We start from the raw sequence: 17,408 nt of genomic DNA, 5'->3' as shown, positions 1-17,408 counted from the left end.
AAATAAACGCAAAAGTTTTTCAATAATAAAAAGTCATAATTCCTCTTCTCAATTTTCGATAAACGTTACCTAATACATTTGTCCTTCTTTGTACCATATCATATGTTTAACTTACGCACGGAGGGCGTTCTTTCTTTTTTCTTACGCTCGTGCACGGAGAGAATAGTGTGGCAGTAAGCGGCAATCTATATCGAAATTACGAGAGCGTGGACCGGCGTGTCATGAGCAGACGGATCTTGTGACAAATAATTCGCTCGATTGTATATATTAGCGATTTTGTGTACGCGCGTTAACACAACGTGTTCATGTTTTATTATGTATCTATACTAACGTATTTAGTAGCCATTAGGGTATTATGTTCGCGCTAAACGTTCTACCTACTGGCGATATTACGCTCTCACCGGATTCTAGAACATCACATTAGGACTTCACCTTCAAAGAATATATATCGAAAAAAAACTTAGTTCTGTATAAAGAATACATTATAGCGTTTCTATCATAAAATTTATAAATTTATTTCGTCTCTTGATAAAGCTTTCAAAATATTTTTTACCGAAAAAATTTTATTTTATTTTTCATCACTAATCGCTTAATCACGTGTATTTTAAAAGAAAATATTTTTTTATTAAAAAATATTTTGTCTACTAAAAAAACTTTCTCCCTCTTTTAGATATTATTATTTTTTTTTTTTTACATTCCTTAAAACGAATCTTAGATTAAAAAAATCCAAAGAAAAATAGCAGACGATTAAGCTTGCAGAATCTGTTGGATTCCAGATGTGATGTTGAAGAGTTGGTTTGTGAAATGTTTAATAGTTAACGCAACTACACTTAAATCATAACTCGCGTTACATACATTACTTCGATTTCTCTTAATCACGTGTACTTTAAAAAAAAATCTTACTCCAAAAATATCAAAAACTTGTTTCTACTATATGTAATGTTTTATATATAGACACCACTGATCTCTATATATAACTGCATAACTAATATCTTTCTTATTAATAAATATGTGACTATCACTGATTTCTATACATAACTGGATATCCAGTTAAATATGGAGATTAATGATAGATACACATTCTTGAATAAGAAAGATATTTCAAGGGAACCATCGGCATAGCAATAATTAGAATACTTTTATATAGCAGTTTTTTAAGCTTCATTGAATATTTATATCTTCAACAAATAAAAATTTTGGAGTAATATTTTTTTTTCTAGAAATAGATTTACATTTTATATTCAATTACATATATAATTGAATATTTTCACATGATGTATGTGTAGGTACGTGAATATTGATATTTAATATTATTATACTTAATAATATTTAATAATAAATATATCTCGACATTTCTTTTCAATAATAATATATATTCTGCTCGTTGCGCGCGTCGCCACAATATCTCTCTGCGTGTAAGTGTGCACGCACGTCGCACACATACCACTGTATATCTAACTCACGTAAGGTGTTGGTTCCGCCTCGTCCGGCACATACATACATACATTATTGAACATACGCGTGCAAACATTGTCACGCTACACGCGCGCATTGTGCATCGATATTATTTATATAGTCTAATTGTATAATGCAACTCTGTAGAGAGGGGATTTTTTCGTCGCGATGCCCGCGTGCGCGCGTGCATATCTTTGTGGATGCATGCCTGTATGTAGAATACAGTCGCGTTTGATTGTAATCACAAAACATATAATTTCTTCTCCCCTTTCATTCTTACCCTTCACAACACGATTGTGAAACGGGAACGTAAGTAACGTGCGTTTGTATAATTGTACTACGGTAATATTTTAATCGTGTGTGTGTGTGTGTGTATGTGATAAGTGTGGTAATAGCGATTAGCAGCAGCGGTGGCGAGTAGTGTAATAGCACTGTTGGTTCTCATTATATAGCAAAATTCTTCCACTTTTCTTTTTCCTTTACCCACAATCGCGCGTGTCTCGATAAACATATTTAATCATTCCGAAATCATATATACATTGTACATACACCGTGTAATGTATATTCTTGCTATTCAACAAGATTTACAATGAGCTCCTCGATTTATATGTGTGCATATAGAATCGCATACATAATAATGTGTTATGCACACATATATGTTTATTGTGTGCATATTTGTAGGCGTATATATGCAAACCATATCGGTCCAATAATGATCTTCGCCGTCGTTGAAGAAAAATTAGTTACATATAATTCGCACAAGAAACGCTTACAATCACTTGGCATATCGCTTGGAACACGTCAGTCCTTATTAAGTTTGTATTACTTAATGTGCTTTGTAAGTGCTATCTTACACGACACAGTCAGTTTCACTAAACGATTAAATCTATTTATACAAACTAGCTGTAACAGGCGAGACGTATTTTATACATTGATCAAATAAGAATTCTCTCTGTGTTTCGGATAATCAATATATTATTTAGTCTACCTAACAATGCGTTAATTGTCCCTTAACGAATACACTAATTGCGAAACTTCCCAGCGAGCGAAAAACTTATAACTTCATTTGACATAATTCTAGAGTTCGTTATTATTATTTTATGATTCTCTATAAATTATTTACATTTTATCCTGTGCAACACATTGATATATTTGTTGCATGTAAATTAATAATTCACATTCTTTCTTTTGTACACACACACACATATATATATATATATATATATATATATATATATATATATATATATATATATATAAATGTATGTATGCATATGTATATACACACAAAATACATACAAAACACACGCACACATGTACGCACGTACACATATATATAATTTGCGCAAGTATGCAAGAAAATATCTCTTTGAATTGTCAATAATTCAAATTGTATCTTTGGATGTGGCCAAAAATAGATTTAACTAACACGACAGATCGTAGGTGGGATCTTTTCGATGAAGGATGGTCAATCGTACATTGATTAGACTAAAATACATCGTCGTTGTTTCATACACGAGTTATTTTCGCAAAATAAAAACATATATACTACAGTTAATAAATATAGAATACATAGATTTTATTCATGTATACATCATTATGCCTCATGTTTAAAACGAGCAAGTCCGATCAATAATGCGTTGACCGATCCTTGTATATATTATATAATTTTCAAATTATTTAATATTATATTCCTATGATGCAGATTAATAATTTATTCAAGATTACTCGATATGCACGGTATAAGAGCATTTTTTCATTTTAATATTTGTTTTTCTCTATATACATATATATACTGCTGGTTCGATACTGATTAGGTTAATAAAACGCTCTATCATTTTTTTTCACTATTACACGTAGGCAATTAAGTATTAATATCTGATGGGATTTCATTAATATAACATTTATCGGTTTTCAATAGAAAACAAAGAAAAAAAATAAGAAAACATATACAATACAAATCTAAGTACGTAACTATGATAAAAATTCCATCAGATATGCCACTAATTTGTGCTTTATCGATTAAACGTGTAACAAAGAAGTACATTTTTGAGACTTTAAAGTAGCAGCCCTATCACAGTGTGGCTCGGAGTGAAGGCGATTTTTATCAATTTAAAAATGATCAGAAATATTTATAAAACAGACTCTATTTGCTTGATTTCCTTTTCAGGTGGTTCTAAAGGTGACGGCGCAGTTTCTATTATTTCCGGTAAGTCCTCCTCATTCTCTTCCTCGATATCTTCGTCAATTGGAGTCAATGTATCTAATATCACAGGTTGAGTCTGCAACAAATACAATAATTCGTTAATGCAATTAAATCCTGTTGAATGCAAACGCATGCTGGACACTATATTATAATAATTTATTTTTATAAAATAATCTTAAATATTAAAAAGATTAATATAAATTGCGTTTTCACCTGCGGTGTAGTGCACCGTTTCATAGCAGGGGCCATGAAACTAGTAATAGTGCTTACAAGGAAGAAAAACCCTGCCATGAAAAACGGGATGCTATAGCTTTGCGTTGCGTCGTAAACAGCGCCTGCTAAGGGTGAACCGACTATAGCAGCAGCCCCTCTGAACAGAATTAAAAGGCCGAAAGCGTTCGTTAATTTGTCTAATCCCAAGAGATCCACCAAAATGATCGATGTTAATGAGATATATCCAGCTAAAAAATTATAAAATTATATAAAAAAAAAAAAGAGAAAATATATTCAAGACAAAATTTGCAAATATATCACATTTTAATACTTACATATTGCTATTCCGAAAAATATGCTCATAATAATATAAGCAGCATAACTATGGCAAAATGGTGTTGCAGCTACTGCGATTGTAGATATAATTAAACAAACATTGTTTAACAGTAAAGAATCGACTTGCGGAAAATCGGCCACATATCCACAAGCCACACGACCTATAGTGTTTGTTATTCCTATGATGGATAATAAGAACGATGCAGAATTGCTTTCAATTCCCTAAAAAAGAAACGAGACATAGTTGAATATATGTTATTATATTCAATGCGATATAATGATATAGTGAAAATTAATAACGTACATCTAAGACTGCAGCATCCACCAGATATACAAAAGGAACATATAATCCTGCCATACCAAATACGTTGCTAATACCAATTAGAAGGAAAACAGGATCCTTCAATAAGGACATATCCATCATTGTTGCTAGAGCTTCTTTAAATGAGTCAGGTAATACCAAGCAAGGACATAAGGGTTCTAAGAAATTAAAAAATTTATGTTATTTCTTTTGAAATTTGTAATAATATCGATTGAATTTTGATATCGTAAACATATATACAATATATATATATATATATATACATACGTTGTGCTTTTTCAATATCAATGTCTTTCATGTCACCACGTACAGATTTGGGAATAGATATAACACTCTGACGATAATTGGCGAGAGATTTCTGGCTTTGGTATTCTGGTAAATTGACTACGCTACCACTGTAGAAAATATCCTTTCTTGATAAGGGACGGACCATCATTGGTTTTTCCTTTGGGATACTAGTTTTACTGGTAGTAAAAGTAATACTCTCACCATCCTAGTAATAACAAACAAAAATATTGTACATCATTATTATTAGATTAATATGCGGAGAAATATGCGATTAATTTGTCTAGCAATATGTAAGGGATATAAATCTAATCAACGTATTTCCCGTAAGATGAAACGTTCAAATCTATATAAATGTATAAACTTACATCAACTTCAGCGTTATTATTTCGCGATCCCAGCATACTACTTGTGGAAAGTCTCAGATGCAAGCTCTTTCTGATATCTCCATTAGAATTAAGCGTTGTCCTAGAGTTTTTTATTGCACTAAGGCTAGGCTTGTAGCGCTCGCTGGTACTCGTTTTACGAATTCTATCGAAGAATGGCACAGAACCGTTTTTAGGCAAACCTTGAACGTGGGTCGTGAAAGCCGGCTGCGATGCGTTTCTAGGGATTATCGTCTTATTAAATTCATTCTCGGGCTTCTCCGCGTCCTTGGCGTCTTTGGTTTCGTCAATATTCTTGCTTTTAGATTTATTCGAAATATTCTTTAAGTCCATGCTGCCGCTATCGCTAGTATGTCCACTGGAAGAGTGCTCTTGTACCTTCACTTCGGATATAGTCGGGAGGGTTGGCACCGTTGGAACTGGTGTTAAAGGAGTTCCTTTAATATTATGGTTATTCAATGAAATACTTCTTACGTATTTCTTTTATATATTATATCTTCAAGATGATGAGTACAATATACATTCCTCAAATAATCGAGATGATTATCATCTCGATTACTTGACGAGGTATATCATTATAAAAATTATATAAGCTATATAATTTTATTTTGAGATAATTAGAAATTTTTGCATATAAAAAATATTTTTTAATAATATTCTCAAAAAATTATCATTTTAATTAAAATATTGTTCTACTTTTTTTATATATCTTTAAGAATATCTTGTGTAATATATATATATATATATATATATATATATATATATATATAATATAATTAATATATAAGAATATATATATACATATAATAATACATATAACAATATATACATATAATATCTTAAGATATTAGAAAGCAATTTTTGGTTCGTTATCTCTCAGAATAAAATACGATAAATTGATAAATTAATTAAGAATTAACTTTATCTCTATATTTGTATAACTCACGCCGTTTTCACAATCATAACGGGATATGCGAAAGAGTACTGATCGCGAAGGAATTTCTTACCAGGCACTAATTGGTCTAAATTGAAGCTGGAATGAACACCAGGATCAATATTGATGGGCATTTTCATTCTCTTTTCCATAGATCCGTCTGGCAATTGCACCATAAAATAAGAACCACCGATGCTTCCACGTTCCATCTGAAATCTCTTCTCTTCGGCCATTCTTTGTAACAATGGTTTAACGGAAGAAACTTTCGGGTACTCCAAAGGTCTCATCATGGCACCAAATACCTAGAAATCATCTGTTAGAATTATCAGATATACGAGATATATTATCTCGATTAATCTAACGCGTTGTGTTACTCCTGCATAAGCAAAGTAGCGAAGCGTAACACGAGTGAGATATTTCACTGTTTACTTACTGCGCAATTTAAGATGAGACCAGCCAGGATTAGATTTGCTCCCTTCCAGCTGTACGCCTCCAGCAGCATGGTCGCGAGAGGCGCAAATGCGAACGTGCCGAATCCCGATCCGCATACGGCAATACCAGTAGCTAAAGATCTTTTGGTTTCGAAGTAATAGCCTACGCAAACTACTGCGGGTAGATATATCAAACCAAATCCGATTCCTAAAAGAGTAATAGAGATATGAACTAAACTATATAAAGAAACTGGCGAGACTGGCGTAAAAACATTGCGCGAGTAACCGCGAAAAAATATGTTATTATTACCTCCCATAATGCCATAAGTCATCATAAGCATATTTACACTGCTTGAAAATGTTGAAAGTACAAATGCGGCGGCGCCTAAGAAACTTCCTGCCATACATACTGCTCTACAGCCATACTTATTCGTTAAAGCACTGACGACAGGACCTGCGACAAAAAAAAATTCAAATTTATCCATTACAATTTGTTTTAATTGGTTATTTAATTTAAATTGATTCAGTATGAATTTTATCAAAAAATCATAATTCCTCATCTCCTTTTACTGAGATAAAATACAATTGATGAAAAGATAAGCTTTTATTTTCGTATATTAATATTAAATAATTATATCTTTTTATAAACAAAACTTTCCTTAAGAAAAAATTATTTTTTTTTTTTTATAAAAAATATAATAGATGTTAAGATATATTTTGTTAGTAGTTATTATGTATCCTATGCTTTAAAATTCATTGCAAACAAGATTTTGAAAATATTCATGTGTATCTTACCAGCACTAAGGTACATTCCAGATAGCAATGAGCCAACCCAAGCGGTTTTCCCCTTTCCTTCTCCAAAGTATTTAACAAACTCTCCTAGAAAGACGCCAAACGTATAGGCGATACCGTCTACTATCATGTTACACATAAACGATGCAAATACCACCACCCAACCATAACCGCCGTCAGGTGGGGGTGGTATATCGTGGTATTCGCAGAGCGAACCTCCCTCATCTTCCGGCGAAGCTTCATCGCCGCCCGGTCCATCGGCTCCCGTTAATCTCGATTGTTCTTCTACAGAATATTCGCTCTCCGTCTGAAAAGAAACGTAATAATAATCTTCTATTTTTTACAAACTCATATAAAATCTTTTATGCGTTTTGAAAGTGCTATATTCTTCTAAATTTTTCTCTGATGCTTTTTATTTATTAAAAAATAATTCTTATATCACAAGAAACGGTTCGAAAAAAAAAAAATAATTGATTAATTTCAGCTATTTATTTTGTATTGTTGTTCATAATCTGGCACTTTACATTATTAAAATATGATAAGGATTGATATAAATTACAGAGCTTTTACTATGCAACTCGCAATTTTAAACTTTTTATGCTCTAATAATTTAGTGCGCATAATTTTGACACACCTTATATCTGCATTGCGTATAATAATTTCGCAGAAAAACTGGAAAATAATATAATTGAAGACTATCTTATACTTCGCCAAACACGAACGCGTTACTTTCGCCTTGAATGAAACTTGCAGTTTACCTTGAATGCTCTAAGAGAAAAAGATCTCTTTTTGTGACGATGCACAAACAAGGATTTATTTCTATAATCACTGACTGATGAAATGTTGTCGATTAGACTTCTTATCATTCAGATCATATGCAATAAAATGAGATATTTTTCGAAAAAAAGAAATACGCGCAGAGAATTTCAAATCCAGTTTTAAATTCAATCAATAATAAATTTGTTTTTCACGTAATGAGAAAAAGAACCATATACCATGACTTAACAATGATGATTTCATTAATCACGATCTAGAAATTATCGCAAAGTGTAACATAAGAACAACGCCGCATGCTATGATGGTAGGATGATATCATAATCACGCAAACGCTAGCATAGACATTAAATAGCTATTGTAAGTTAATCGGTCTCTAAGGCTACATATAGTCAAGGTGATAAATAGAATATATCGCTGGAATCAAATTGATAAAGAAATAATTGTTTTCAATCTGCATTTCTTCTATAATTTAATTGGATTTAAATTATTATGTGCTTGAGATATAAAAAAATAATACTTTAATTAAAATAAATAATAAAAAAAAATCTTTATCTATTATACGCATACGCGAAGAGAGAAAAAGAAAGATTAATATAAATGTATGTGTGTATTAAAACTAATGCTTATTGAGATGAAAACAATGATAGAGATAGAATACATTGCGATAGGTTTGCGCTATCATTGTGTTATATAAACACATCGCATAAATTACTGTTATTAAAGACGCTTTCTTAGATAAATAAATACTGTTGAAAATATATGTAGTAAAAAATTTAAAAACATCATTGGCATTTCAAACAAATCGGAAATTCATAACTTATAAGATTTAAAATGACAAGAGAGAGAGAGAGAGAGAGAGAGAGAGAGAGAGAGAGAAGGAGAGAGAAAGAGAAAGTACACGGTGCTACAATAAATAATTTTAGGAATTGTTTTTTTATTGAAATTTTTTCCTGCTTATATTTGTCAAGTATTATATACCCTTGTAAAAGTGTTTGTATGATTCTTTTTCTGAAATGTCTTATGTATGTTAATATTTTTTAAATTATTATTAATTGTATTTATAAAACAATCATATCAAATTGATTTATAGTATAATAATAAAAATAAAAATTTACAGATATAGTTTTTAGTATCTGAGATTTTATTTAATGAATTTTTTATGAGCAGACAATGTATTTGCTTTTGAAACTATATATAATATATATATATATATATATATATATATATATATATAGTTATATATATTAATTTATTTAATTACCAAATATCATTTAAGTTTCAGCTATATTGTCGAATAATACAATATTCAATAATCACGTAATATCGCTACAATATTCAATTGATATTTAATCTGAAATGATAATTCCAATTATATCGGACTTAAAAAAAACATCTTTATATATATATATATATATATATATATATATATATATACGGAGATATTAATACCATGATAATCAAGAAGGGAAAATATCGAGCCGCGCCTACGCGATACGATATTAATCAACAGTAATTTAACATTTACACAGGTCTTTTACAACATAATTACATGAGACTATTGAATTATAAGAATTAATAAAAAATTAATATTCGAATATTATTAATTACTTTAGCAATCAGACAAGATAACGATTATTTTAATTGTTAATATTTTAATGATATTAGCAAAATAATTCTTTTCTATAATTTTATTAGTTCTCTTTGTGGCAAGATTAAGTATAATAAGAATGATAAAATATTATAAGACTATATAATTTTTCGGTTGTATCTAATCATCGTTAATAAATAACGTTTCTTTGTAGAGATATAGAGATTGCTGCCCGCTTATATTTTTATATATCTCGCTTCTGTATATCTCGCTTCTGTATATCTCACTGACAAGAGACATATATAATTAGTATAGTCCCATTGTTAAAAATTTGGATCAACGATCTCGCATACCACGGTCGCGAAGACGAATAAATGCAGCGCGTGTGTTCGCGTTTGCGTCCGCGCGGATGACTTGGCCGAACGGAAGGTCACAGCGGATCAGCTGATCGCGCGCTGTCATTCCGATCGCGCCACCCGACGATGAAAGACGTAAAGCTCACCGCGAGAATCGCTCACGCTCGCATCTGACCTTGCTGTTTTCTAGCACGGTGTTATTGTCGTACACACACGGTATTACTGTGTTACACGCCATTGTCATGCGTATGCAAAGTACGTTACGGATCGTGCGTACCAATGCAACGATGCATCTCTCGTCACGGGTAGCCGTCTGTCAACCGTCAAGGCTGTTACATGCCATCTTTTTTCGTAAAGACGCACTGCGCGATTGTGCCAGTGATTATAAAATATGCATAAAAAACGATTATAATTTCAGCGCGATTGAAAGACTACCATAAAAATGCACGCGAATTAAACGACTCATCTGAATAGATTGTGCAGAAATCGGTAATAAAAATACGAAATATGTAGTATACATAGAAATGTATCGATTGTAAACTTTTTACTCCAACATTAAATTTTGAGAAAATTTTCATTTTCCGCAACATGAAAGAGATTGCATTTGCAAAAAACTTTTTAATACTTTTTCCATGTCTTTTAGATCTTTTTTTAAATCTTTATCTTATTCAAGTAGCCACTGGTCGCACTGCCGTATCCGGTAATAAACGAGTCACGTAGGAAACGAGATCATTGTGTTCCAGTATTCGCAAGACAGAGAGCGGAAAGGTAGAAAGGAAGGAAGGACGATGGGACAGATTTTTGAATATAACCGACAGCGCATCAACACACAATTATACCCATATACAAACCGTACCGAGCTGATCTTGCGGACGCGACGTGAGCCGTACTGCGACTTGTTGAGTGACACACGCGACATTCTACGAATCGCCTTAAACCGTCAATCACCTCTTCTCTTACTCTCTCTATCTCCGGCACCCTTTTTCCTTCCCTCAGCACCCTCCTCCTCTCTTTTCGCTCGAAACAGCGTTCTATTTTCGAGCACGCTCGACGCGTTGCGAGCGACTCGACGCCGCTCTCTTCGCTCGCGAGCGCGGCTTTATCCTCGACAGATTCTCCGCTCCCTTTATCGTCTATGTTCCTTCCGCACTTTTTTTTCACTCTATCACCACTCTCTCTCTCCTTCCGGCCCGCCAAACCACCCGTCGACAATCTCACTCGTCGTAATCCGCTGCCATGTCGACTACGACTGTGCTACTGGCAGTACTGGCGCGCTCGCGTCGGCATCCGCTCGCTTAGCGCACTGCCATCGCGCGCAGCGCACGCCGCGTCGGCATCCGATAACTCGCTTCGTCGAGGTAGAAATGGTGGGAGAACGCCACGATGATCTCTGCTCCAAGGAGAGCACCTCGAGGACAAGATACAGAGGATGTCCTCGATGCGCCGATATAGAGTTTTTCCCGCGATTCGGCTGTTGATTTTTCACACACACATTCCACACTTTTTTTCTCTTGGAAGTTATTTTTTAGTTTATGTCGCGGTTAATTTCGTCAAAAAGATTAAATTAGTTTCTCCTGTTTTTCTTGATATGTCAATTTTCTTGACGTGCTTCAAATCTTTTCGGTGACTTTTTAAGGCAAATTATTTCTTGCTTGAAATTTTATTTTTATGTTTACTTTTGTTGTATGTTAGATTCTTCTTCGCGATTGCATAGCTAAATAAATGTTTCGTCAACAAATATATATCTCAATACTTCAATATTACAATTTCCTCAAATATTACTTTTATAAAATTATTTTATTTATTTTTTTTTAATATTTATTTGATATTTTTTCCTCGTAGAGAAATTCTCTTTTGAAACTTTGAATTTTCGTTGTACCTTGACAATAATTGTCAAGTTTCACAAAATTCGTCTTATTATTTTCTGTATATTGCCTTTCTTGAAGTGAAATGTTTAAAAAGAAGTAAGTTTCTCTGAGTAAAAAAAGGCCAAACGGCGACTGCGCAGTGATGTTTCTTCTCAAAGTACGCACGTGCCAAATGACTCACGTGTGTTGCGAACAAAAGGTGCATATGCATACAACGCACTCGTGATGAGCGCTTTGTCTAGTGTTTCTTCTTTCGTTGCGTTTTGTCACGTCGATATAGCATATCACTTTTGTATCCGGATACTTATTGTTAAACTCCCATTTCACAAAAATAAAAAAACAAATAGCGTACAATTATTTATGAACTTTCACATCCTACAAATTAAAAATTTTGAGCTCATACTGGGCAGGAATTTAATAATTTTTTGTGGGGAGGAGGGCTGAGTCGGCAGTTTTAATCTTTATCTGTCAGGAATAAATAAAATGAGAATGTCTTATTGCATTTGATATTTTCTTGCAATCATCAAGTATTTCTAGTATGTCCTTGTAATATACTTCGAAATTTAACAAAAATTCTCTTTAAAAAAAAAAAAAAAAACTTTAAAAAAAAACTTATATACTTTTCAAAAATTAAAAAAGAAAAATACAAACATTTAATTTAAAAAATTAAAAACAAATTTAACGTTTTTTTTCTAGTTTTCTTTAAAATCCGATATATTTTCGTGTTAAAAAAAGAAATACTAGGATTCAAACGTGAAAAATTATATCTTCAATCATTTTTTATGTCTCTCACGGAGAACGGTTGGCGCCCGTCGTGTCTCTCTAACGTCAAAAAAAAATAATACGATGCACTCGTGCACTATATATTATACGTTCAATCATTCAGTTTTGCCGTACTTTCATTTTCCTCCAGTTTTGTCTTCAGGATAGAATTGACGTTTCCTGTATCTCCGCGCGATCCTGATACATCCCCTTTAAGCTTTCTGCGTAAAACGGTCGAGAGCCCTCCACTGAAGTGCGTCTTGATACATCCACGTGCAACACTTGCGGGTAATTCACTGTATTTTTTCGAATCTCGATCAAACTTTCTCGATACTGACAATTGTCAAGTGCGACGCGTTAATACTCGTTCAGAATAGCGCTATATCGAGAATATTCGCGGCGCAGCACGGCAGATTCTATTTATATTCGAGAACGCGCAGCGATTGTGTCGAAGCTCGTCGAACTTCCGCGAACAAAAGCTCCAATTCGTCCTTCTTTGCGTTTCGTTTTCTTAAATCGAGCTTATGTGTTTTCCTGTTAGAACTCGTCAAGAAACGATGTTCGTCACGAGCATTGACATAAGATCGAAATCAGCAATCTCGATTTCTCGGAGCAAGCTAAAGTGAACAAATGCCACTTGACTCGATTGACGCGCGTTGTCGATTTAAAGCATAACTTCCCAAGGAAAATCATCATATATCCGATGCAACGCGACGCTTTCGAAGCGAATTGGAGTGAGCCTCGGAATGACGAACATTTCACCACATATACATACATACATTCGCGGTATGTATGCTGATGGAAAAAAAATATGATCTTTCCAAAGTGCAATTGTACTGCTGATTATATATTGCTGATAGTGCCACGATTCGATCAATCTTGCGCACGCAAGACGGAACGCATGGTCCAGGTCGGGGCAAAGCGCGGCACTGCGCGAGGCTCATCGCTCATCTACCTACATTACATGTCATCGAAAGGCATGTTGCACTCTCGCTTACTACGCGCGTGCGTTCCCCACTCGAACTCGAATTGCGTGGCGCGTCACGCCGAAGCGCGCTCGCTCTTCGCTCTATGGTGTCAAGGGACGCACGTCATCCGCTAATTTTCTTAACAGGGGCGTTTCGCATTTTTTCGAAACCCTAGTTCTCATACGCATACACATTTATTTTATGAATTTCATTTTTATAATCTTGGAATGTATCATATATATATATATATATATATATATATATATATATATATATATATATATTCACACACATTGCTCTTTCTGAATAATAATGTCTTTGGTTTCTCGTGAATATTTGTGTATGCGTTCGAATAAACTTCATCATATTTAGACGATATTTTATCGTTGTATGTTTTAGAATTTAATTAAATCTTTAAAAAAATTAAATTTTAAATTCCCTCCTCCTCATGTAGCTATAAAACAAGAGTGCTATTTTACGCAGCAATAATCTCGGGAATAGCTTTGTTTGGGACTGGAGAGAAAATAAATGAGAAATAGCAGCTTGATGATGAGTAATTTTATAGGCTTTATCTTTGAAGGAGAAAATATTTGACGCATTTAATTTCGCTTCAATTAATGGATGATTCATTATAATTCACTAGGAGACTGTCATATACAATAACAAAGCATTAAATGAGGCCTCTCAATTAAAAAGGGCTTTAGACGTATTTGATCAAATTTATAGATGGATAATTAAAATTTGATTGAGCCAAAAATTTACATTACGAAGTAATTTTATTTTAAATTTATAGTAATTCTTTTGAATCTTTTTTTTATACATATATTGAATCTTTTACCAAGAATTTGTTATATATTTATATAAAAAATATGTATATAAATAAAATACAAAAAATTACTTTACGTCTAAAATAAAAATTATATATATATATATATATATATATATATATATATATATATATGTATGTACGTATGTACAGAGATAATATAAAATCTCTTTTATAATTCACACAAGAAATGATGTATATAGAAATATAAAGAAATTTATAGAGGCAGATTCTCTTCTTCTCGAACAATTGGAATAATGTCTTAATGGATGGTTTGTCTACTTGTGAGGTCTTCAATCGAATCAAAGATGGAACTTACGATGAAATACTCCAGATGCTGATCCGCCGAATCGGCCATAGCCTGTATCGCGTCACGATAAGTTCGTTTCCCTTGGACTGTCAGCCGTGAAAATCACGTCGAGAGAACGCTCATTAACGATGCTGGTTTTATCGGGCGAGATATAAGCTGAGCGGAACGATCGCGGAACACACGCAATGTTCATAAATTTGGTGGAACGCGATCGCGAGCGCCGATCACGCGGAACACTGCGGCAGAGCAGCGCGATGCTCATGACGATGCTGATGACGCTTATGAATTAATTAGATAATAACCAGCGACAATTAGAGCTGAAGGCACCGACATATGAAAATACCAATGCTCTCACCAATGCTTCTCATCTCTGCGGAAAAATTTTCTAGCATATTTCCGCGGTAGCACGAGAGCGCCCAAAGCCCAGGCAGTAAATATATTCGTCGAATAAATCCGACTATAGATTTTCATATATTAATATTTAATTGAAATTTCATTGTGTTATTAGTCCATATTTTATGAATTTGAAAATATAAATTATATTATTGAAGTGAGAGAAATTTGAAATTTATGTTGTAATATAATTTAATATAAAATACCTTTGGGAAAAACAAGAGTTTAAATTGTTTTTTTATTTATAAATTTATAAGTTTACAAATTAGATTAGATAAGCTATATTGGAGCTTTATTCTTCTTTTCAATTCCTTAGGCTTTACAATTTTTTTTTTTTGAGAGATGAGAGATCCAAGATTCTCGATAAAAAAGTGCATTATAAAATAAAGTTATTAAATTTATAATTCATTTTTAATATAGGTTTTTTAATAAGAAAATATTTTTAGTTACATACAAACATTTAATAAAAAAGTCTTGATTATACATCATCATTCCAAGAAAAGATGTTTACGATAAATCGTGATAATCAAGGTGCGTTATAACACAAAGTTAAAAGATTTTACATTACGAAGGAGATTACGATTCTAACAAAACAGTTTTAAAGATACTCATTTACGTCGTATTTATCGGTCTGGCAATTTGTTCAGAAGGGTCGTGCAAACGCTGATAAAAATTAAAGTGGCCATTCCAAACGATAAAGAAAGGATCTATCATTATTTATCGAGTATGCGATATCGCCTATTCTTTCTTCAGGATAAACCATTTAATCTCGAGCTCGTTATTGCTATTTGCTTACGATTTTTGATATTTGAAGTTGCGATTAAAAAAAAACGCGGTCCAAAGGGGAAAAAGCAACGTTCTCGGATGCATCCGATGAATCACATTAGTATTGTTTGTGCATGCGTTCTAATTACTGCAACCTTACTGGATTGTACTGCCTGTTGATAACGAAGTCCGAGCGCTTCCGCACTGCATTCTCAGACAAACAATTGCTGATTACATTCGACGCGGTCATCGTAGAAAGAGCATGGAGTCGGAAAAGAAAAACTTTTTTGCATCAGTAAGCGAAAGCTTTTATAAAATTAAGTTGTGAGATGTGAAAAATTTTTGCTAATTTAAAATAAAATTTCTTATATAAATCTATTGATGTTACCGATGATATTAAAATATCATTTTTATATAAAACGTGCAACTATACTTTTTTGTTGTAATGATAATTATAAAATATTTAATTTAGCTCTTGAATATTTTTTTTATGTAATAAAAAGAAATCTATTACTCGTTAAGAATTATTGATGCAATGAAGAATTTAATCATCGAAAAATAATCTGAAAAATTCTATCTAATATCTGTCGGTTGAACAGCCGCGAATCCGAGGCCTGTTCGACATCGATAGAGAATGATAAGAAGTTCAATAAACACTTAAAAGATAAGAGAGTCGCGTACAGAAAAGTAAATCTTAATCTCTCGAATCTCACGAATACGTTATAATCTATCGCGTGAGACTTTAATAGAAGTCAATCTTAAGTCAGTCTAGAAGTCGTTGGGGAAAGCTTCTTCTCGAATCGTTTTTCTGCTTTTTCGGAATTAAAGGCTCTTTTAGACTAGAAAATATTTGCTAAAAACTGTATTTATCTAATAATGTTCTAATGGCAAACGTGGCGAGAGAGAAAGGGAGAGAGAGAAAAGAATTGTACGCGCGGAAACAATGCAGCGTATCGTCCGGAATATAATATCGTGTTTTGTCAGTACGGCGTTACATTATAAATTTCCTCGTCACAACCAGCCTACAATCCACTTTCACTCGCATTTCGCGATTGTTCAATCGTTGCGCACATTTTTTTTTTATCATTTATCTTGCGAAAATCAATTGAAAAATGATTGTGAAAAAGAAGTGCGCAAAAAATGCACGTTTTTAATAGATCGTGTTCAATATTGTATTATTAAATTACGTACACTATGTATTTTTTTCATTCCATGAATTGCTTCACTTTAGATAAGATATAGAGAATATCTTATATTTTATACTTTTAGAGAATATTATTTATATTTATAATAGATAAAATTAAAAAAATGATATGAGCTGCCGAATGAAAAATATATAATATTAATATTAGTATAATATTATATACTTATTTTAAAAATATATAATATTAATATAATATTATAATATAATATAAAAATATAATATTTTGTGTTT

The 17,408-nt window shown here is 32.7% G+C and overlaps 2 protein-coding genes across 4 annotated transcripts in view; one reads left to right on the top strand and one right to left on the bottom strand.

Moving 5' to 3' along the window:
• LOC126848139 (delta(14)-sterol reductase TM7SF2) overlaps positions 1-17,408 on the top strand; it is an 83,909-nt gene that overhangs the window by 51,569 nt on the left and 14,932 nt on the right. The window contains exon 3 of the mRNA XM_050588767.1: positions 3,626-3,664. The gene's annotated coding sequence lies outside the window, so the exon portion shown is untranslated. The remainder of the gene's footprint in view (positions 1-3,625; positions 3,665-17,408) is intronic.
• LOC126848131 (monocarboxylate transporter 3) overlaps positions 16-17,408 on the bottom strand; it is a 19,437-nt gene continuing 2,044 nt past the window's right edge. The window contains exons 1-11 of one of the 3 annotated variants that reach the window (XM_050588751.1): positions 10,938-11,857; positions 7,364-7,667; positions 6,879-7,022; positions 6,571-6,776; positions 6,211-6,439; positions 5,186-5,640; positions 4,800-5,025; positions 4,515-4,690; positions 4,210-4,432; positions 3,875-4,122; positions 16-3,737 (exon numbers count right to left, since the gene is read on the bottom strand). In XM_050588751.1, the coding sequence (XP_050444708.1) occupies positions 3,588-3,737; positions 3,875-4,122; positions 4,210-4,432; positions 4,515-4,690; positions 4,800-5,025; positions 5,186-5,640; positions 6,211-6,439; positions 6,571-6,776; positions 6,879-7,022; positions 7,364-7,667; positions 10,938-11,000 (2,424 nt within the window). In that variant the 5' untranslated portion in view covers positions 11,001-11,857 and the 3' untranslated portion in view covers positions 16-3,587. Of the gene's footprint in view, positions 3,738-3,874; positions 4,123-4,209; positions 4,433-4,514; positions 4,691-4,799; positions 5,026-5,185; positions 5,641-6,210; positions 6,440-6,570; positions 6,777-6,878; positions 7,023-7,363; positions 7,668-10,937; positions 11,858-17,408 lie in introns of those variants that run through there. The other 2 variants (XM_050588752.1, XM_050588754.1) reach the window with 2 other exon arrangements.

The sequence above is a fragment of the Cataglyphis hispanica genome, chromosome 3, assembly GCF_021464435.1.
Source record: "Cataglyphis hispanica isolate Lineage 1 chromosome 3, ULB_Chis1_1.0, whole genome shotgun sequence".
In the NCBI taxonomy this organism is placed as follows: Eukaryota; Metazoa; Arthropoda; class Insecta; order Hymenoptera; family Formicidae; genus Cataglyphis; species Cataglyphis hispanica.
Note: the sequence above shows the minus strand (reverse complement) of the source record. Positions and strands in the feature narration are given on the sequence as shown.